Source organism: Sphaeramia orbicularis, chromosome 12 (assembly GCF_902148855.1).
Source record: "Sphaeramia orbicularis chromosome 12, fSphaOr1.1, whole genome shotgun sequence".
NCBI classification, from domain to species: domain Eukaryota; kingdom Metazoa; phylum Chordata; class Actinopteri; order Kurtiformes; family Apogonidae; genus Sphaeramia; species Sphaeramia orbicularis.
The window spans coordinates 44,323,922-44,347,361 of NC_043968.1; the positions used below are offsets into that span (position 1 = coordinate 44,323,922).

General features: G+C 38.7%; 1 protein-coding gene across 7 annotated transcripts in view; it reads left to right on the forward strand.

Annotated features, from left to right (window-relative positions):
• cacna2d4a (calcium channel, voltage-dependent, alpha 2/delta subunit 4a) overlaps nt 1-23,440 on the forward strand; it is a 95,561-nt gene that overhangs the window by 58,774 nt on the left and 13,347 nt on the right. For all 7 annotated transcript variants that reach the window (XM_030149072.1, XM_030149070.1, XM_030149065.1 and 4 more), the window contains one exon: nt 20,519-20,580. In XM_030149072.1, the coding sequence (XP_030004932.1) occupies nt 20,519-20,580 (62 nt within the window). The remainder of the gene's footprint in view (nt 1-20,518; nt 20,581-23,440) is intronic.

Genomic DNA, 23,440 nt, shown 5'->3' on the forward strand with positions numbered 1-23,440 from the left:
AATATGTGTGTGTGTGTGTCTTGTCAAATATAGTAACATTAGTGTATGCTGCCTCTGTCTGCCTGCAGCTCTCCCACTGTGACAGAGAGAGGATGAGGGAGGTGGAATACAGGGAGAGTGATAATACAAAAGAGTGAAGGCTGAGAGAGAGCGGAGAGGGAGGGGAGGGCAAGAAGAGCGAGCGAGAGAGAGAGAGAGAGAGAGAGAGAGAGTGGGAGGCGGCAAGAGAAATAGAGAGAAGGTTGGTCGAAAAAGGATAAAGGTAGGAGGGGAGGAAGAGAAAGAGGGAGGCAGAAGACAGAGATGGAGAAATGGAGAGAGGTTAGAAAGAATGCCGTAGCAGTGAAGGAGGGAGGGGGAATCAGCTGATTTCACTAAAGATGAGAGTTTCCCTCTGCCACATGGGCTTTTCTCCTCCCTCTTTTTTTTTTTCCCTCCTCCCGTCTCCCTTGCTTGGCTTTCATTTTTATTCTATCCCCTGTGGCAGCTCTCGTAACGGCTGGCTTTGCATGTGTGGAGTATGTTTGTGCATACGGCTCCGTATGTGTAAACTTACTCGTCTCATGTCATGGGAGCAAAAACCTGTCCACATTTAGGGGCAGAGTTGGTTTAGGGTTGGCAATAGGCTCGTTTTGGCTATATTTTGGCTACGTTGAGAGGAACTCTCCAGGGTGTTAATGAAAGCCAGTGCAATGTCCTTCTAAATGACAAGACTTAGACTTAAAACTGTTGCCTTGAAAGTCTGACAATTTGCAAGGCAGACAGAGGGAAGGTGGGGGTGTGATGGGGTGAGAAGGGTGGATAGGAACTGTTGGGGGAACGGTGTGCTTGTTTGCACACAGCGTGTAATTACTTGGCTGCTTCCTTACATGTACTGAATCATAGCTGAGACACACACGCGCATTGTGTTGTTAATGAGCATGTGAATCATTTGGCGTTGTTGGCATTTCCTAAATGAGACAGTAGTTGTTTTGAAGCAAACCAAAACCAAGCATCTTTTTGCCTCTGTCTCAGAGCACCTGCATTTACAAGAAAAGCAGTCATGATCCAGGTGTTTGGAACTGTAACTGTCTTTTTACAGACTTGTATCGTGTTTTTTTTTTTTGTTTTTTTTTAAAATATGCATCACTTTTATTAGTAAGATGTCTACTAATCAAACAGCTCTGATATAAACTCTTCTAATGTGTCCTTGAGCAAAACATTAATCGCTGTCAAGTCTGTCATCCTATCTCATTCATTAGGATTGACAGTAATATTGTTGTATTATTGACATTGTCAGTCTTTTACCAATTAAGGCTCAACTTTCAACAAATAAACTCTCTGACTCATGTAGAACTAAAAACATTTGAGCACATATTTAACAAATACCTCAGCCGGCAGTCCAAAATGTGTCTCAGAGCTAGTCAGCAGAAATTCAGTTAGATATTATGGGTTAAAGTGTTTTCCTGCTGAAAACAGTTCCATATGTCATCTGAGAAACCTACCCATTTCCCAAACTGTACACACAAGTGACAAAACCAAACAAGGCCAGTCTATCAATGTCAATCTGCTTGTTCAGACATGACATAATTTACTGTTTCTGGGTCCCCATGTGTTCATTCCTCTAACACATCCAGTTGTCATTCTACCACTTTTAAATGTGATGATAAAAAGTAGAGGAAGCTACAGTTCTTACATTAATGACAGAAAAAAACAGTTTGCTACTTGCTAACATTAGTTCTTTTTATAGAATAAATCTTTTTTTAGGTGTTTCACATCTCATGCTTTGTGTTTCATTTTTTCAGAGCAAGGTAAACAACAATTTATGTCAACATGGCACCATTTTGAGGAAGAAATACCGTTAAGCACAAAGTCCTGTAGGGGCACTAACAGTCATCCTATAGAAATACTGTATTGGAACTGGCAATTAACCTCTTCCTCCATTGGGAAATGAGGACATGTTGTTAAAGGTGTGTAGAATCTAATGACATCTAGTGGTGAGGTTGCAGGTTCTAGCCAACTGAATGGCCCCTGCTTTACCCTCCTGTGCGTAGCACCTACAGTGGTGCTCCTCTTACCACTAAACACACAGACAGCCTTCACTACAGCCACTGAGTAATTTGTTTGTTCTGGCCAATAGCTTGTTGTTACAAGTATAGATAATAAAGGTATACAAGCAATCCCTCATCTGTCAGCAGCTTGTACCTATGCACTTGGCTTAGTTTTATCCAGCTTTAGATTTTTGTGTCGCCCCACTGGGCGACACGGTGGTGCAGTGGTTAGCACAAGAAGGTCCTGGGTTCGATTCCAACACCAGTCGACAGGGGGTGGGACCTTTCTGTGTGGAGTTTGCATGTTCTCCCTGTGTCTGCGTGGGTTCTCTCCGGGTACTCCGGCTTCCTCCCACCATCCAAAGACATGCACTGATAGGTTAATTGGTTAATCTAAATTGCCCATAGGTGTGAATGTGAGAGTGATTGTTTGTCTCTATATGTCAGCCCTGCGATGAACTGGCGACTTGTCCAGGGTATACCCCGCCTTCGCCCCTATGTAGCTGGGATAGGCTCCAAGCGACCCCCGTGACCCTAGTGAGGATAAAGCGGGTTCAGAAAATGAATGAATGAATGAATAGATTTTTGTTCAGGCCAGTTAAAACAGTAGACCGGTCATCTTCCAAACTCAGAAATACAACATGAACATAAAACGTGTCTGTTTCCTGTCCATCTGTGGGTGCTGAGTTGGCTTCATCGCTCTAAAATGTACTTCATGGCAATCAGAAATCTATTTTAGCTGCCAGCAGCTCCTGCCAGTGCTGGTTATTCAGGACACACGTCGGTAGTTATATATGAACTATGGCTGGCTAAAATTCCTAGAAAAGAAATGGAAGTGCAATGTGCCTTTTTACATTGATTTTCACTTTGCTGTTGTCCTGCTTTTATTGTTAACGTACATTTTGACATAGGGTAGTTTCTGGTTTTATAACTGCAGTGACAGTGCCACTGTGTGTATGATCTCAGAGGGGTAATTAGCTCTCTAATTACTTGAGCCCCTCCCCTCCTGTGCAAAGGGGTCAGTGGCCGTTGTTGGCCACACTGTGTATCTGTTCAGCTGTTCAGAATTTAATGCCAGGTTCAAGAACACTTTGTCACGGTTGGCACTTGGTATTATTTATAAATATTATTTTAAAGGCTCTTACCATACCAATGACAAATTAATTTAATATCAGATGGTTCAGTTTCACCTGTGCATTTGGTAATTTTTTCAGACAAACTCCTAAGGCTTTACCTTTGGCTCAGATGGTTGGCACCAGAGTTGCTTTGCACTGGAATGAGCCATTGATTTCCTATGGACAAAGCTAAGACACTTGCTGTGCTAAAATACTTGGCTTTGTTTTTGGTGACTTGTCTTAGCTGTGACAGTTGTTCATGATATGAACTCTAAATTAATTGTCTGACAGATGAAAAGGATGAAAAAAACTGGCACCAAATCCTTTCTTAATCATGGTTCTTACTTGTTCCTTTGGAGGCTAATTTCTATAACCATCAGTAATTATATAACCTACCCCCTATGTTATAATATGGATATAAAATTCACTACTTTTTAAAGTCTTAGTTATTCACACTAAAGTTACTACTGGATTTTACTCTGTACCTTGGCATAGCAAATACTATCTAGTATATTACAGAACTTAATAGTTGCAGTGTCATAAAGAAAAAGTCTCAATTAAGCACAAGATGTTAAAATGTACAAATGATGTGAAAAGCAGAGTTTAAAGAAGTATCTTTGATTCTGTAAACATGCACTGTTCCCAGCCCTGCTTTTCAGGCAGCCCCCTTTGAGATCTGGATCTGATTGAGAGGGAAGCAGTTTTTAACACCAGATAAGAACGTGAGGTGAGCTTGATTTATTTGATCCTCCAAGGGATGTGTCCACTTTTTTGGGCTGTTTGTGTGTCTGGCAAACAGACTTTCTGGCATAAGGATCCATTGTAAGTGCCAACAGTTCCTGCCAATGCAACTTTTATGGCCGGGGCTGTTCCATCAATGATGCAGGAAAAACATGTCATGAAAAATGATTTCTGACAGTGGTTTAGAGCAAAGAAAGTATTTTTTAACCTTTCTGACTAGAGGATCAAATGGGCCACCCAGCATTTTTCTATCAGTTACATTCATACTTTTGTCATAGGAGTATTGATTAATGTATTTTCTTGGTGGTTACTGAAGACTTTGAAATCATTTTACTTGGTTCAATGAAAGTTCCTGTGAGAACTATGTAGGTGCCCATTTTCTCAATTCTTTCTCCAGCATCCTTATTTTCTTTCCTTAAATGAGTGATAGTTTGCTTTTTTTTAAATGGAATTATGCATTTTAAAACATTTCCCTGTGGCCTACATAAACTGTAACTGCTATGCTTGGTCTGAATTCTTCATTAATTCAACTCCACAGGTCCATCTTCAACCCTATTTCTGAGTAATGACACCAGAAAGGTGGTTTTGAGCACTGGCCCTTTAAATGCACATGAGCCACTCCACCCCCCACCCCCTCCAGGTTGTTGGCTGTGCTGGTCCGTTCCGTTCAACCAACAACTGAACATTTTAGGTGATTGGCTCGAAGTTTGGACATATTTTCAGTATGGACTACAACTGCTACTGCTGACAAACAATTATGGCATACTCAGAGAAATGTTTGTCCGAAGTCTTGACCTTATATGTGCAAATGTTGTGACGTAACTAGTTATAGACATAACAAATTAGCAGAAATTAAAACAGGTTGTAGAAATCCACTCAATTTTTGCCACAATGAGTATAAAGATAGCTTTGCAGCACCTGGAGGGTTCAAATTCAAACTTTTTCAACTATTAGGGTCCAAATACACAAATAATGTACCAAAGACTAATATAAGTGGGTTTACCAAAATATGCTCCCTTTAAGTTTTCTTATATCCATTCTCTCTCCCGTCTTCTATCCCTTATTTTCTCCTATCTCTTTTGTCCCCTCACCCCTCCCTTTCTCTGTAATTTACTGTGCTATTGGGTGAGTGTCAGTGAAGATGAATTGGCTCTAGTCTTTATATTAACACCAGGTCTGGCCAGGCACGTTTAGCGCTACAACGGCTAGTTCCTACATAGAGCAAGTGTCTTCAAGGCACTATCCATCTTTACACACATGCACAAGTGCACACACACACATAATGTGGAGGGAAGATTGCGTATGGCCATGGGTCTATCCCAGGAGTCACTGGTATCTCTGTTCTCATACATCAGCGTTTTCTTTATCGTCTGTGAATCAGCCTCATATTGACCAGACAGTTTTATGGCTCTTCGGTCAATATGGCCAATGAGAATTGCTCCATTAGAAATCAGTCATCGTTTAATTCATGTCTTGAAACATATTTTTTCCGGTTAGGCTCTCGGTGAATTACATACTGTATTCCATTTGCTTTTGTCCTTTTATTCCTCTTCTATATTATATGTCTAGTATTCTGGCTTTCTTTCTTGTCTGTGAAGCAGTTTGCAGTCTGTACTGCATTAAATGTATTCTTTCAAAGGTCTTTTAATTGGTAACAGAACATGAATAAGGCAGTCACTGTATAGGAAGATAATTTTAGATTTTCTGAACATCCACCCAAGATGCAACACATAACTCTGCCCAAACATGGACAAACACACACAACCACTTAAAAAAATTGTGGAAGGACAGAATGAAAATTATAAAAAAAAAAAAATTAACAACCATGTTTAGGAAGTATAAATCGGTCCAGTATAAATGAACAATAACAAAGAAACAAGACAATAGAAAAAAGAGAAAGGAAAAAAAAAGGAGAAAAAAAAGGGGGGGTCTATTCAGAGATTATTATTGTAGGTTTCTCATAAAATACCAAGAAGGGATGCCGTATTTTGTAAAAATTTATTCTCTGATCTCTGAATAATGTATCTGATCTTCTCTAGACTCATGCAGGACATCATGTCCCTGAGCCAACAAAAATAGGAGGGAGGAGCTGGATCCCTCCACTTAAGTGAAATAGCTCGTTGAGCTAATAAAGAAGCAAAAGCCAGGAAGTTGAGTATGGCTTTAGGGAGATCCAAATCTGGAGCAATGCCAAAAATACCAGTCAAGGGATTGGGCTCCATTCGGTGATGAAAGGCTTCTGGTAATGTATAGAAAACTGATGTCCAAAAGTTACCTACCAGGGTACATTCGCGCTAATACAGTAAAATACAGTCAAGAAACTAGTTTTCACATTGATCTCCACACCAAGACTGCTCTTGAGTACTGTTTCACTGGTAGTCAGATCCTTGCTCAGATTCAGAAGAAGGAAGTTCTAATTTATGGATAATGCCCCAATGATGATGCCTGTTTTTGAAACTCCATGTTTGGAATGTATTTCCTTTCTTATCAAACATTTGCTGGGGATATTTTCAATATTTGTTTTGTGTATTTTGTACATACTTTGTTGATGTTTGAAGCCTTTTTCTATCCTGTATTTTTTACCGTTACTGTATTTGTTGTTGCGTCACTGCTGGCGCATGTCAATTATGTCATGTCAATAGCATCTGGCAAAACATTACATTAACCTTTGAACAAGGACTGGGTGGTCCGGCCAAAAAATCATGGGATGATATTTTGAACTAAAATCACGATCCATGATCTGGGTCACAATTTTCTTACCTCTTATCAAATGCAGGCAGGTTACAACCAAACTAGTTTTCATGTAGTTTCCCTTTGTGTCCTGAGGCTTAAACTGTGTGTGATGGCTTTTTATTGGTGTTACCAGATTAGAAACTATGCATTTTTGCATCACTTTGGACCAGCATTATTGCAGTACTCACAATATCTAGATGAAGTAAACACTATCTGACATTTTCCATTTTGATTAATTACCTAGATTATGGTGGACTAAGTTGTCTCATAGGAGTTATATAATAATAATAAAATATAACGACAACTAACATCTGTGTGTATCAGACTCATTCCCAGACTGGCAGTAATTCTGCATCACCATTTCTTCAATAGCAGCAAAACCACTAATGCGAATTAAAGCTAAACATTTTAGTGCAGACAGACACTAAAGTATTGTTATTTTCCATTAACTTAGCAACCTCTGCTGGTGACATTAACAATGTATGCCTGTAGGTTAGTGTCTATAAACAATACTCTCCATAAAATACCATGATTTCACTGCTAAACTGGCCTTTTAAAACAAATGTTAGCTGAGTATAAACGCTTTGACATGACTTTTATAAAAAAAAAAAAAAAATTATTGACATATTCTGTGCAATCCCTCTGAAAAGTAGATGATATGCCAAATTAAGACTGAGCATGATCTAAGATTCCAAGATTCCCCAGCCCTACTTAGAATAAACTTTAAATTATTTCAATGGCTCATATCTTAGGGGGAAATTCTGTAAAAAGTGAGTACAGTTTTTCACCCCAGCAGTTGACTTGTGAGGAGGACGACAAACAGGTACATCTGGGGTTCCGACCTATGAGCATTAGGAAATGTAATGTGTGCCAGCTTTGTCTGCTGTGTGTCTCTGTAACACGCTATCTGTCACTGCAGAACAAATTAAGTGCTACATTCAACGGATTATGAAGTATTTTAGGTGCATACTCTCTCCCACTCCCTCTCTCTCCCTCTCTCTCCCTCTCTCTCCCTCTCTCTCCCTCTCTCTCCCTCTCTCTCTCACACACACACACACACACACACACGCACACACACACACACACACACACACACACACACACACTTACACAAAGTTTATCCCCTTGGAGAGTCTCATTAATTTGGCCAAGTTGATTTGTTCTGAAAGGCTCTGAATTCATCACAGCCAGACAGATGGTCGAGAGGGATTTCCTAGAGGAGCGAAAGATAGTGGTACGAAGCAGACAGGAGACAAGTGAGGGAGCGGAATCAAGCAGGAAGTGAAAGGTACAGGAAGGGTGAAAGAGTGGGAGCGAGAGAACAACACAAGTACTGATGGTAAAATACAAAAAGGAGAGAGAAAAGCAAAAAGAAGAAGAGGGGTAGTTGAGAAAATGGAGAGGTGGGCGAACACCATCTGTCTTTTTAGAGAGAGAAGGCAGAGGGAGAAGAGAGGGACATTTAAGATTCAACAAAGGAAATAAAAAAGGAAGGATTGCAATGAATAACCAAGAGAACTCAGGACAATTTGTTGTTCTTTTTTGGCTTTTTTGTCATTTTTGTAATTTGACAGCATTGTCAGTATAAAGAGATATTTTTAGCAAATATCCTTGCACCAAAACAAACACTGTATTAAACATGCTAAAGCGAGTAAAATGCACTAATCAAGCAATGACGGGGGTGCAATGTCACAAACATACACACAACACAATTTTACTTAAACATTATAAAAGACGAAGGAATATGAGCTTAAATGTGTCATTTAATATGTGACGACACTGACCCGTTAAGTGCACACACCACCATGTAAACACTGAGAGCAGGAGAAAAAGCACAGCAGTTTACATCACTCTCTCATTCTGTTTCTTTCGCGCACACATGGGAACATGTTTCTCCCTGTCTCTCCACTATGAATGATTTAGTGAGCGTGCCTCCAACAGGCCTGCTCAAGAAGCTTGTAAAACTAGGTTAACTTCAGGTAGGTAGGCTCTGCTGACTTAGAAGGTCCTTGCTTATGTCAACAGCATTTATTTCCATTTTTATAAAGCAGGCCACCCGTTTTACACTCTGTCGCAACCTCACCTCAGAACAGTCGAACATGGATGACGAATGAGGCTACCGTTTATGTCAAGTATTTATGATGTAGTGTTTCAAGTGTTTGGTAGTTTCTTGGTTGTTTAGCATAAACACATAACTTCATTCTGTGTGTGCATGCCCCGTGTTTATGAATTGCATTGTATTGTGTGATAATTTACAAACTGAAAGCATAATGGACTTAGTCCAGGCCAACACTTTGCATCATTTCTACATTTCCAGTTGAAAAATACCTCCAGGCTCCGCCCATGCGTTCACCTCTCTCTGAATCCCTTGATGCTCAAAACTTGCGCATGAGAAAGTGAGAGACACTTCTAGAGAGAGAGGAGGAGAGCAACATTATGGTGAGAGAGAGGAAGAGGATGAGGAAGGGAGGTTGAGTCATCATCCCTTCACCCAATCCCAGCTCTCTGCCTGTTGCTTTGGTAACGTGATGTCAGTGCAGCCTGTGGCGACTCCTCTGAGGTTACTGCGCTTCAGTACAGAGGTGTGGGTGTGTGTGCATCCTTGTCTCTACGCTGAAATTGTCACAAAAAAACTACTCCAGCATGACTTTGAAAAGTGTACGGCTGAAGGTCAGATTTAATGGTGCACTCGTTGTAATAACTGGGGAGTTTAGGACAGATGGGAGGTGTTTTCCTGAGAGTGTGTTGCTGTTTTTGTGTTTTGGTAAGTTTGAATGGCTTCGTTGAGTGCAGTTTGTGTTTAGGTGTTTGTGTGTGGGCACGTGTGTACTCAGACATCAAGGATTTTCTATTCAAATCGATCATTATAATTCACTGTTGCTGAACTTTTTTTCTCTGAAGAGGAGTCGCCCAGAATTCACCATAACTCCTTTACTGGCTGGAACAGTGTTTGTTGCCTGGCAACATCAGTTTATTAAAGACTCCTTCAGAAAGTCATGGGATCTGCTTGGGAGGCTATGGTGAACACAGCACTGCTGTTTTCGGAAACCGCACACATTAACAGCAGTTTTGGTACTCAACAGTGTTTTTAACCTTTAAAAAAGCATGAAAAATGTGTGGCTTAATCATATGAATCAAATAAAAGATCTCCATATTTAGATTTTAGAGTGTAGAATAAGTATTGGTTTCTGCTCTGTTTACAGGACAAAAAGAGAAGTTTAAATATAACTTTAAATATAACCACAAAACCAACAGAAAGCAGGACAATAGTTGGACAGTTTCAGTGTTGGCTTGCTTATCCGTGTCAAGCCAGCCAGACAATAAAACATCTACCATGCAAGGTAATTAAACAAAATCCAAATTAATCAAATACATACAGTATGTTTGTTATTTTGCAATCATTTTCTCTTCTGGCACAATACTTCACTGCACTCTTGCAGAGTTTAGAGAACAAGTAGCATGGCAGTATTTGTTAGTGAGCCTCAAGCTCATTGTACTACAGTACATGCTGCTGAGTCTCATTTAGCTGAAATGAAGCGCAAGATAGGCAATAGGAACACTATCTACATAGAAAAATATGCTACAATATCTCAGTAGGTGTATTTCTGTCCAATTGTATAATAACTTTTTTCCCAATTTTTAAAAGAATTTCCTCCAAAAAATGTTAATTTAAGCTTATTTCTGTGCACTACTGTTCTGTGAATATTCAGAGCGATTCTCCATCATTATCACTATCATTGTGGTTTGAAGGTTTTCCCCTTAGATGTAGTATTTAATAGAGTTACGCACTACGTGAAGATTTAGGTGTTTTGACAAAAAACGTAAAGTTGTCTCCGTCTTTTGTCCTGAACCAAACTGAATCACTGTTCAGGATGACATAATGTTGTTTATAATTCTTTCATGGTTTGCCAAGGCTTTGTCTAACATTTGTTTCTGCAACTCTATGTACACTACAGTGTTTTGGTGCATTTTCCATATTATGTATCATGTGGTTCTTGTTTCTTGTATTCATTCAGTCTCCCGCAGTTGGTCCACGCATGCAAACGCACATAATAATTCATTAAATCTGTTTCAGTACACTTATTTACATTTGTATTTTTATCAATAGAAGCTTTTTGCAGCATTTAAAATTTCCCACACTGTTATTTTTAAAAAGCATACGTTCAAATAGCTGGACTTTATAAGATTTATGTTCTTGCTTCTTGCTTATTAAAGCTTTACTTACTTATTACACAGTAAAACTGTCTTTTCATTTGCTTCTGAAGAAATTCAGTGGATACAGTCATAATTTAAATACTGCAAATGAGCTCCATAACAGTTATAAAGAATCAATAATATGCATTAGATAGATTCAGATTAAATAATGTGTACCTTTAGGACTGACAGTAAGACTAAGAAAAGAAAAAGAAGAAAAGAAAAGAGTTAGACTGTGAAAGTGTTAAAGAAAAGAGAATGAAGGACTGGATAGGAATATGGAAAATACATCAAAAAGAGTTTAACAGTTTGTTTCATTCCCCATCATTTTTCCCTGATGATTGTTTGACATTTGCAGATGAAAACTATAATTATGTGCTTTTGTGTTTGTGAGTAAGAAATGGAGAAAAAAATCACTAATTCTAAGTGAGAAAGTGATAATATCTGTTTGTGTCTTTGTCTGTATGATTGGTGTTTTTAAAGTATCTTTGTAGTTGTGCAACATTCTGCCTGTACAAGAAAACAGAGGAAACAGATAAATAAAAAAAAGAAACATGATGTCTGACATTTGCTCAAACAGTAATTTTGTTGTCCATAGTTATTCTAAATCCACTATACACCCACATGAAACAATTTAATGGCACCAAAATGAAGATAATATGACCTTTGGAAATACCAGGTAAATACAGATGTTTTCTATTATACTTAAGTATTTATAAAGTCATTCATTTTGCTGTTTGTGTTCATGAAACAATGAGACAAGTCAAAGATCAACACATAGAATTAGGAAACAATGAGAGACGTGCATGCACACACACACACTCATGTACAACCATTTGATCTAGCTCACTCTATTATTAATAGCCACGCTTGGTTGAAATGAAAAGGGTTTCCAACTCATAACATTATTAAAAATCCATTCATCCTCTTTCATCCTCTCTGGCTTTCGTCTTATCCTTTTCCTGTCCTCTCTCTTGTCCCTCTTCATCCCTTCATCATTCTCTCTCCACCTGTGCCGCATGACTCCATTATATCAATTAATCTGCTTCTTTTATTACACTGTCTGTGCCTGTTGATGACCTTTCTGTGTGTTTGTGTCCGTCCTTCAGGCCACCGTCTTTCTCTTTTTTTATGCATCTATGTGTCTTTGCTCTCTCTCTCTCTCTTTACTCCATGTTTTGTGGGTGTTACTTCTGCTTTATACGTCCCTTTAAAAAAGTATGCTGATGCCTGATGTGTGTATGCACATTCATGTGTCTGCATGTGTGAAAAAAGAAACGGAAATCAAGGTAACAGCCTCCTCACTGGTGGCCTTATTTTCAGTCCCCTCTGTGCCCAAACACTTAGCCATTGTGCCAGTGTAATTTATTGACTCTGTATTTGTGTGTGTGTGCTCCCTTATATTTAGCCTTGACTCCAGGGTTTTGCTCAGGGAGCTATGAACAGCTCTGCTCACTGGTCATTTAACACAACCTGACCTCCTGCACTGCCTCAGCAGACACACACTGTAAGAAATATGGCCATTGGTTACTTTAAAAAGTTATCGTAACAAAATCTAAGAAATATGTGTAATTTAAATGTATTAATATTCATGTATGTAATGCAACATAAATATTTACCTCCACCAAGGAGGTTATGTTTTTGCCAGGGTTTGTTTGTTTGTTTGTCTGTCCGTTAGTGTGCAACATAACTCAAAAAGTTATGGACAGATTTGGATGAAATTTTCAGGGTTTGTTGGAAATGGGATGAGGAAGAAATGATAAATTTTGGTGGTGATCGGGGGTGGGGGGGCCCACGAGGGGGGGCCACTGATCGTTAGTGTGCAACATAACTCAAAAAGTTATGGACAGATTTGGATGAAATTTTCAGGGTTTGTTGGAAATGGGATAAGGAAGAAATGATTAAATTTTGGTGGTGATCGGGGGTGGGGGGGCCCACGGGGGGGGGGGGGCACTGATCAGCCTTGGCGGAGGTCTGTGCTCTCCGAGTGCTTCTAGTTAACTATATTGATATTTCAAGGCAAAATTTTAAGTTGGAGTAATGTTATTTTCATATACATTCCTCTTTTTATTCCTATTTATACACATCAGTAATCACCTTTGACCAGGCTCAATGATTACATACTGAGTTCCAGTTACACTATCAAGAATAAAACACAGTATCACAGTAACTTCATGAGAAGAGGAAAAACATTTTATTCCAACTTTATGGGCAACAGTGTATCATGGTTTCCTAAAAAGAAAGCAGGATGTGTACAAAAATAATTAGTAATAATAATAATCACTTGAGCTACTTAAGCACTTGGTAAAATTAGGTTTACTTAGAATTTAAGAATTTAAGGACATTTTAATAATACTAATTTTACAAGAAATTTAACTCTGTTTTCTGACATTAGTTGCCATTCAGTAGCACCTCTCATAGTTCACTGGACTTATATAAACAGTACAGACCACTCATAAAAAATGAATACTATGCATTATTAAGTACATGTTGCATTTACTTATTGACCCAGTATTAATTCACTCAGTCCAGTTTTTAGAGTGCAGACATATTAACCCATAAGAACCCAGTGTTACTTTTGTGTCAGTTCCCAAATGAATTATTCTCCATATTCTACCTTTCTAAGGCAATTTATTACAATTTATTGTAATATTATCTTCGGTATTTTGTGTTTTTTGAGTGAAAATCAGCTATTTTCCTACATTTAATTTACTGATCATGAGAAACAGAGAAAACTGAAGAAAAAGCCACTTTTTCAGTCAAATATATCATTAACTGAACATAAACCGTGTTCATCCACTGTCATTGATCCAACTCCATGGGTTTAACTGGTGAATCAATGTTGTAGAAGATGAAGGTGTTTCCACGTTCACTACAGAGCCTCTGAACATCCAAATGGGTCATATGTGATGACTATGAAAAGATGACAAACTGCATTTTACACCAATTATTTACATGTATTGATAGGATTAGTGGATCAACAGGTATTAAACTATTTAAATTAGTAGATGGTTTTTGCCCCTCAGCCGAGGGGTATTGTAATCATTTTGTCGTCTGTCCGTCCATTTGTCTGTCTATCTGTCCGTCCATTCAACGACATATAATTGCATTATCTGAAGAATGCATTGAGATATCGGCACCAAAATTATACTGTGGATTAGGGCATTAACAGAAAAGCCAGTTTGTCGACGCATCGACGTCTGTGGCACAAGTCAACGTTACTTTGGAGGAGTCGACTAGTCGTGTGTTATTTTCTCTCTCTCCCTTCCATCACCCAACAGTGCGCAAGCCGTCGTTCAGCGCATGTCGATACTCTCATCTTTCTACAAGAAAACATGGAGCGCAAGGTAATGATGTGCGGATCAGTGGACCCAGGTCAAATAATTCCACAAAAGTAGGCTGAAAAAAAAAAACAACAACCCGCGCATCACTAGCACAAGGCCAAGACTGAAGGAAGACGATGACTCAGAGTAGGATTACTAAGGTGACTGTGATCTAGCAAAACTATCATCTAAGTAATATTCTGTGAACCATGCAAGTATGACCACTGTTGAATAATAATTTGGACAGCCAGTGTGTTTGGATTATTCTTTTAATTTATTTCTTGAAGACAATACGCTCTTTTCTCAAACATGCTGTGCGTCTTAGCTGCCGCTGTCTTAACCTTTTCCCACTTTATGTTGTTCATTTAAATTTAAAAGAAAATCCCTGGTGTTAACCTCTGTTTAGTTTGGTTAAATGTCTGAGAAGGACTGTTGATGCTTGTGTCTTGCTAGTTTTTTATTCTGCTCTTTACTGTACAGTGTTAATGTTACAGTGAACATTAGTATAAGTTGCTCATTGTTGAACGGCTGTGTATCTGTGTTGTTCCTCCGCTGTCATTGTGATGACATCATCATACGACTAGTTGACTCGACTTCGACTGTTGACAAATAAGTCAATCTGAAAAAATCTGAAGTTACTAAAGCCCTACTGTGGATGCATCCTGGCATGGAGCAGAAGCCTGTTGAAAACAGTTGTGTACTTGACCTACTTTTTCAAGGTCAAGTTGCCCTGTGCAGTTATAATATCTGAGTACTTTCAAATATAAATATGTATGTAATAAGTTTTACACAAAGACAGTCTAATCTAAATTATAGGGCAGTATAATTTCAACAGAATCTTACACTATATTTAGCCAAGGGGTGTTAAAAGTGTGCTGCATGTTATGTTTGTTGCCAGTCACTGTTTGGGTCTTTAAGGGTTAAACTATGCAAAACAATGTGAGAGCATGTCATGCAGCTGCGACCTCGTATTGCAGAGTCTATCTATTGATAGACAGATCAATAGAGTGACTGTTTTTGTTTTTTAAATTACAGTATAAAAGATACTGGATTGATGCAGTAACAGTGTAATGAAATGCTGAGTCTGTTTATCCTTGTTCTATTTTTCTTTTTCACATTCTTTATTCTGCCATTCACTGTTTGCATCTTTCCATCTCGTTAGTGTAATAACCAATTAAGTCTGGCTCTTTGGTTGCTTACATTTTTTATTTATTTCTTCGTGAATTCATTTCCTGTTGAAAGCGTACTCCACTGGATTGGCAGCTTGTACTAATTGCAACTTAGACTGAGTATAAGTGTGTAAGATATATACACATGCACCAGCTCCAGGCTGAAGCTTCAAGATCATATGCACATACAGTTTTTCCACTCACATGCTCATAAGGTTATGCACATTTCTGTGTACAAGTCTTTATGCAAACAGACTGCACACTGGGAAGTGCTTTCTGCTGCACACACTTATTAAGGAAAAAGTGTGTATTGAAGGGCACTTTCACATTCTCACACGGATCAGTGTGATGGCTTTAATTAGATTTGGCCAAACCGTCTCCAACCCAGAGAGGGAAAAGGCAGATTAGTGCTGCCCTCTGTAATGGCCTTTTAACACTTTATCTGAGATTATGGTGGAGGGAGAAGACTTCAAGGTCAGCAGCACCATTGAGGAGAGCACACACATTTTTCTTGAGATGGATGATTCTGGGTAATTCCAAGTAAAAAGAAGTTACAAGTAGAATATCACGATATTGATAGTGTGTAAACTGAACTCTCATGGACTGTTTTTATTTTGACTTCTAAAATGGTATTATCACTTCTTCCATCATGAAATACCATCCAATATGTGAAAATATGCTGCTGGAATTATCACACAAGAACTCCAGGTTTTTGGAGCTGTATGATCAGATAAACAACTCTCCAATCAGCTGAACAAACTTCTCTGTGTATTTGACTAATTACCGGCTGATTATGGACTGAATTTTTCCAGAGACTGGGTGTAATCCATAATGTATGCTGCAATGGGGTCTTTTATGGACTGACAGAATGAGGCTTACCAAAAATCGTGTTCATGAGTCTTTGGAGCTATCTTTGGGGTCCATGCAGAAGCCTGGACACATGGACACTAGTCTGGCAGAACAGGACAGCAGATGAACCAAGAACAGGTCAGGAGCAGAGCAGAAGATGCCTGCTGGCAAAAGGTGAAGGTCTGCAGGCTGGCTGGGTCCCTTAACAATAGGTCTGGTGGTGTCAGCTGGCTGCAGAGTCTGACAAGGTGACATGAAACAAATTGGAAAGAGAGATAGTGGCAGGTAAATACACAAAGGCTAATAAGGGGATGGGAAACAGGAGTGTGGCAGGTGGGGATGGGAATTGATAAGAATTTAGCTATTCCAGTTCCATTATCAATATCACTTGTTGGTTCGATTCCCTATCAATTCTCTAATCGATTGTCATTAGGTTAGGGAATAAACTATTGTACTAATGGCTTTGTTTGCATTAATTCTTTAATGTCAGGTATGCGCTAACATTTTGCATGTGATTTGAACAAAAAGAGTAGGTAAGGTATTGCTAAAGGAGTGTGAGAGCTACCTGCTGCAGCCTCTGAGCCTCATCATCACCTAAATGTAATTATAGGACAGTGAGATTATTCATAAACAATATTGAAAGCAGGTTAACACAGTGAAATGACACTAACATTAACAGAATCGATAGAACCTGGTGGAGTTTAATGTTACTGTGACAGAGGACACCTTGCTGTATACTCTGCTTACAGAGTCACTGCTCCCTTCATTAAGCAGCCAATTACAGACATTACATTGGTGCAGTTTAATTGGATGCTGTGCTTAAATGTTTGTGCAGATTGGAGATATTTCCCCCTTTGTCGAAATGGAAGCTCTGCAAATGTTGCAAATGGTCCTAGTGTCGTCTTTACTGGTGAAATACAACCGTACGCTTCTGAACCAAAATAAGGAAATGACATGTGATGCATTTGTTGTGATGATTAATGACTCCAAGGAACTGAGCCACTGATTTCCATCCCTAGTGGCAGGTGAACTGTTATTTGTGGAGACAAGCTGCAGGTTTGAGGGAGGAGGAGACAAACTGCAGGGACAAAGTGACCTCTCCTGAGAGCCTGAGATGAAACATTACACACTGAAACACACACTCTGCACTCAGTGGACTAGTATCACCTGTGGATGCAGGGGACCTCTGGGAGTTTCCGAATTCCCGGGGGGCCCATGCATCTGTGTTTTATACAGTACATTCACACAGGATGAACAGTCTATTTTTTACTTGAATTTAGTAACATTATTCCCCAGTTCCGATGTCAAGGAAAGCCTCACCACGTATCGATAACAGCTGAAGGACAGAAAAATGTTCCTTCCTGTAGCTGTCATACATGTCATCCATTTTTTGAGATGTCAATTTTCTGAAGGATTTTAGTTTGCTCTTTCAGTGAATGTCCATGTTATATGTGACATGAGCCTCCTGAATTTTCACCCAGAACATTTCATCAACAGCACAGCTTCCATAGCCCTCCTTCAGGAAACAGGCTCGATAAATATGCAGCAGAACCAAAAAATGTTGCACATCCCTTCAAATCACAGAGCTGTACATTTGTACAGGACTTATATTATCTCAGGACCTGTGTTTTCTGATACAAAGCAGTTTGCTGTGGAGTTTTTGGTACATGGGATTAAGCTCACAGACATCTCCCACAATCAGTACAAATTTCCAGAGGCCCATAGGTAATACTAGTCCCATGAAAATAGGGCTGAATAAAGGTCATAGAACACATCAGAGTCTTTTCTTCTTTCTTCTTATGTGGTTTTCTTCTTTTCCTTTTGATGATGTAAACGTTACTTTGAACGTAAGTAGGAATAAACTATAAACAAAATGCAAAAAGAAATTACCCAATTAAATGGAACACTCCAGAATATTGAAGGGAATAAGTTAGCCAAAAAAAAGAGTCACACAGTGTACAACTATTTCATTGTGGCTCTGTAACAACACTTTATATCCAAAATGGAGTAGGAAGAAGCCAAGCTTGTATTGTCCTACCCCAAATTTAAATGGGGTAAAGCTCTTGCGCTCAATAATCTGTAATTCATTAACCACTAGCATTTTATAAGCATAGATAACTGAGTTATGCTGAAAGTTGCTTCTTTGTATTTCACACTGATCATTTTGACCTTAACAATAATCTTTTTTTTTTTTTTTTCTGTTGAGCCCTACCTGCATAGGACTATTGTATGTAGAAATGAAATCTCCACTTCGATGTCTCATGCTGTACATTCACACAGGATAAGCAATTTTTTTTCTCACATTTACTGACATTATACCCCAGATCTAGTATCAAGGCTTACTATTAATAGGTTTGCTCTTCTTAAGAATTTACATTACTGTTTCAGAATGCTGAATGGGTCAAAGTAGTGTGTCATAAAGTAATGTGTCATGATACGATCTGCGTGAATTTGCTCCCAGAAAACTCTTGAATTAACTTTCATTTAAAGTCACCAGCTCAGCTTCCATAGTCCTTAACTTCTAAAAAGGCTAAATAATTGCATGGATCAAACCAAAAATGTTACAAATAACTCCAAATCACAGAGATTTGAATCACATAATCACAGGACCTCTGTTTATTGAATTGGGGAGGTCTTAAGTTTTATTCCTTACAGAAAATGAAGTTACAAGTTATGTAATATATAGTGTAGCTGTTAAAAACTAATAACGGAGGCTTGACAATGAGTGTACAACTTAAAGTGAAAGTAAATATGAAGCTAATACTTTGAAAATATTTCATTTGGGAAGAAGAAGAGAGTTCATTAAAACACACAATGGCATTTTGTTGTAGCTCTCACTAGACACACTTCAGTCTTCTTCATAGGAGCTTGTGGAAATATGAGGGATATAATGATATTAGGCTTGCATTGGTATGATTCTCTAAATCTAACTTAATGATTTAACAAAAAAAAAACTAAAATGCACCAACATAAGGTCCATTTGTGCACAGTGTGTGTTTTTATGTGTGCTATGTGTTTTGTGTTGTGAGCAGTGCGGATGCTTTCCCTAAGTGGTTGTACAAAGCACATAGGGAAAAAAACGCTGAGTCTTTGATGCTAATATGAAGTGTCATATCTTCCCTCACAGTGTGTGTATACAGTATGTGTGCATGTGTGTGAGAAATTATGCAATTACAGTCCCTTTTAGCCACGAAGCTGACTGAAATGCTGACAGACATACATCCCTAAGCTGACACAAGCATCAATCTGCCACTGTGTGTGTGTTTGTGTACATGAAACATGTAGAAACACACACTAATTCTAGGCTTAATATTCTGTGACTGAGAGTGTTATGCTGTAGGCAGAGGTCGGACGCACGCTTGCGTGTGCACACACCCAAACACACGTCTACTATCTAAGAATAGTCAGTTCACACAGCAGTACTGGGGCTCAGAAGGCCAGTTACTGTAAAAGGATTTTCATAAGTTGAGCTCTGAAGGCAGAGCTGATCTGTACAGCAGGTCCTTTTTTACTCCTTCATCCCCAGGATGCAAGAGGGAAATTTTCTCTCACACTCTGGGACATTAAACGCCTCATTAATGTTCTTTCTTTTAAACTGCTGGAATTAAAGTATGCTTTTCACTTATTATAAGCAGGTCCTCTATCACTGCTACTACCTTTACTTCTAAAGGAATCGCCACGGCTCCTTAAACTGAAACTATTATCACTGCAGTCTGTCTATGCTTTTTCAGGATCACTGACTTACTGTATTACTATAGTGGTCCTGTGGCAATATCACAGCTATCATCCCTCCACAGTACAGTGTGTTACTGTTCACGTCAGAAAAACTAATCATTTCATTGACCCTTGAAATGTTTTTATAAACATGGACTGTGAACCATCTATCAATGAAAACCAAGTTACATTGTGGTTTTGTGAAATTATTCATCTTTCCTGTGCATAAATGATCCCTTGCTCTCTGCATATGAATTTAAAACTCATACAAGCTTCACAGCCACTAGAATCGAGTAGGCAAGTAGGCAAAGCATTTTAGAAAATGATTGAATGTAGGAAAGGTGCTGAGTAGTCGCAGGTGGCGTACATTATTTTCTCTGTTGCCATGACAGTTACCGGATGCCTTAATATGTTTTCTGTTGATGACCAGTTTTAGAGAGGTACTCTGAAAATGAAAGCCCTTCTCATAGGTCTAATAGAAGTGTGACAGAGTGCTTCCTCTTGAAGAGTAAGGTGCCATCTTCTTCCTCTTTTTCATTACACTTGTATTTCTCATCTACTTCTGTTTCCTCTCTTATTCCTTCTTAATTTGACTCTGCTCACGGTTGATTTTACAGTATCAATTGACCTTTTTCTCCGTCTCCCTGCAGCTACTGGTGTCCAGATGACTTTGGAGTTGATGGAGTCCAGATTCTGGGCTATCACAGCTCAGGTAAGAATGTCATCATAATGTGAAGAGTTTTGTTAAGTCCATCACATTTCTACTAGATATTATGATAAATAGTTCAACCGTTTTTCAACCTTTGTAGCAAATAAGGGCCAGATCTATCAAAGGTTTGCGTGTATTAAAACGTGTGCAAACTCATTGCACATGCAAAAAAATGTACAAACTGATTTACCAACAGTGTGCAATAAGGGTTGCGTCTTTCAAAGGTACAAAATAGCGCGTCTGATTCAGTTCGTGCATTTGCCAGAATGAATATGCAATATGGGGTGTTTACATGCAGTTGTGCGTGTGCTGAGAGGAGAAAATATAAATATATTAATTTAGCACACGCAGAGTGATTTATAAACCCGAAAGCAATTTTGCTCATAGAAACTGCGTCTACATTTAACACCTCTCAAAAGGAGGTGCAAACGGTTTGAATGGGTAATTGCACCCACATGGCTGCGGTTAGGAGACAAAGAAATGATGAAACGAGATGCAGAGATGCATTTTTCACCCTCGTGTGAACATTTTTGGAGTGAAGGAAGAAAAATAAATGAGACTTATGTGCGCCCCCCACCACCACCACACACACACTTTACGGCACCTGATGATCATGATTAAAAATACGCACCGACATTCGGCTACAGTGTGGCAAAATTATGTGCACATGACAGTCATTCAATCCAACTACCCCCCCTGCGCGCACACACACACACACACACACACACACACACACACACACACACACACACACACACCTTTAAAATTAAAAATAAATGAATGCATGAATGAGTCAATACCTTCTATGACAAAACTCCAATGTTACATTACACACATATACATTACATGTGTATGGATCATTCATTGCACTGTTTCCATTAATGCTGGTGTATCCCAGAGCAGTTTTTACAGTGTATTTTCTCCAGTAGTGCACACAAAACCCTCATTTAAATAGGACGGTCTCCAAGCCTTTGCACCTGTTGTAATTTGCGCAAGCAATCTTGGTAAATCACCCACAAACCGTGGTCACACCCCACACGCAAAATTCTAGATCGCACAAGCAAATTACTACATGCAAATTGGGATCTTAGTAGATTCGGCCCTAGATCTTTAGTATTGAAAGTTGTATTGAGCTGACAAAATGATGCATCATGCAGACCTCACGGAAAAATAAGAGAACTTTAGTTAGGTTCAGACCTTTTTTCCCCTTTCACTGACATTTCAGGATGTTCATCTGGCATTGGAATAATATCCTGTAAATACTGCATGATTACTTGACTTAATTCCAAGTCAGCTTTCTTCTGTTTTCTGGGATTTATTTTTAATTTTCACTGAATCAAACAGGATAATTGTAGGACCAATGGTGAATGAGTTTATAATAATTATCATTATTGTAGAAATATAACCAGTCCTGTATTTGGTATTATCTCTTTAAACCACCAGACCATTCTCACACTATTTATTATTGCATGACAAGAAGTCAAGGATGATTATAGCTCTCTTTTCTGCTCCATTAGTTTGCAATTATACCATTTACACTTTGTGTAATTTAAAGCTTAATGTATTGTTTTCCGTACTGCTGCCCCCACCATTAAAGTACTACTTACCCTGTCTCCAACATTCCTCTGAAAGACTGAATGTCAATATTAGAAACATTTTCAGTGGGAATTTTAAGTTCTGCTTACAGAATTTAATCAATAGTAGTTCAGGTGAAGAATTGTCCTCCAGATTCTCCACATCTTCAAGAAAGCATTTTACTCGAGTGAAACCCGTTTTAATTTTGCATTTACACATTTACTTTAACAGAGGTTTGATATGGTATAATATGGCAGCTCCACTCTTCTGCCCTCATGGCGGTAAATGACAGCAGTTAAAAGAGCATTAAGGCTGCTGGTTAGCCATTAAATGATGGATAGTTATCACATCGAGGCTTGGCAGCTCCCACATGTGTCGGTGTGTTTGTGGAGGTGTGAAGTAATGAGAGTGTGCATTCTGTATATGTTAATGTGTCTGTTGATGTTTATGTGTCATGTTGACAAGGACCATATGCACGGCCATCTGTGCAAATGTGTTATTACTTCCATGTTCGTCAACTAGAAAGTCATTAGCATAATTTTTCTGTAGCCTTGTTATCTGTTATATTTATGTTTAGTGTATAGTACGTCATTCTCATCTCATTTACTCTGTATGTGTTTTTGACTCTGCTTCTGCCTCATGTTTTTCTCTTCCCTTCTCATTCTCAGTACTCTCGTTTCCTCCCTCCTTCCCTTCCTGCATCCTTTTCTCATTTCCTGCATTCTCTCCCTCCTTCCCAACTCCCTCTTCTCCACAGATAGATTACATAATCACCTTATCTTCTTGTCATGTTCTCACTGTTACCCTTCCTTATGTCATTGGATTTGTGTGCGTCTCTGCACATATATATGCACACGCATAGATTTGCGCGTGTGCATGAAATAGTTACCGTTTCTATTTTAAGTATTCATTTCCTCTGGGATGAAGATAAGGTGCGTTACTGTAAATGTTGAATGAAACATATGATCAGAAAGAAATCCAATAATAGTCACGTGTCAGCATTAACTACCTACATAAAACCACACACACGGCATCAGCACTGTGGTGTCAGACACAATATGGTTATAGTGTAAGTGTTAACACATTAAATTATATAATCATCTTAATTTTAAATTCCACTTAAATCTTTACAAATCTCTTCTCATCTAGAAAATGTGTTACAAGCACTGGACTTAATGTTTTTGCACTGGTAATGATAAATGCCAGGAAGAAATCCAAGAGAAATTACTACTAAACATTAAGTTTTTGATAGGATTTGTCCTGTTGATTGGACAAATTTCAGTTGTGA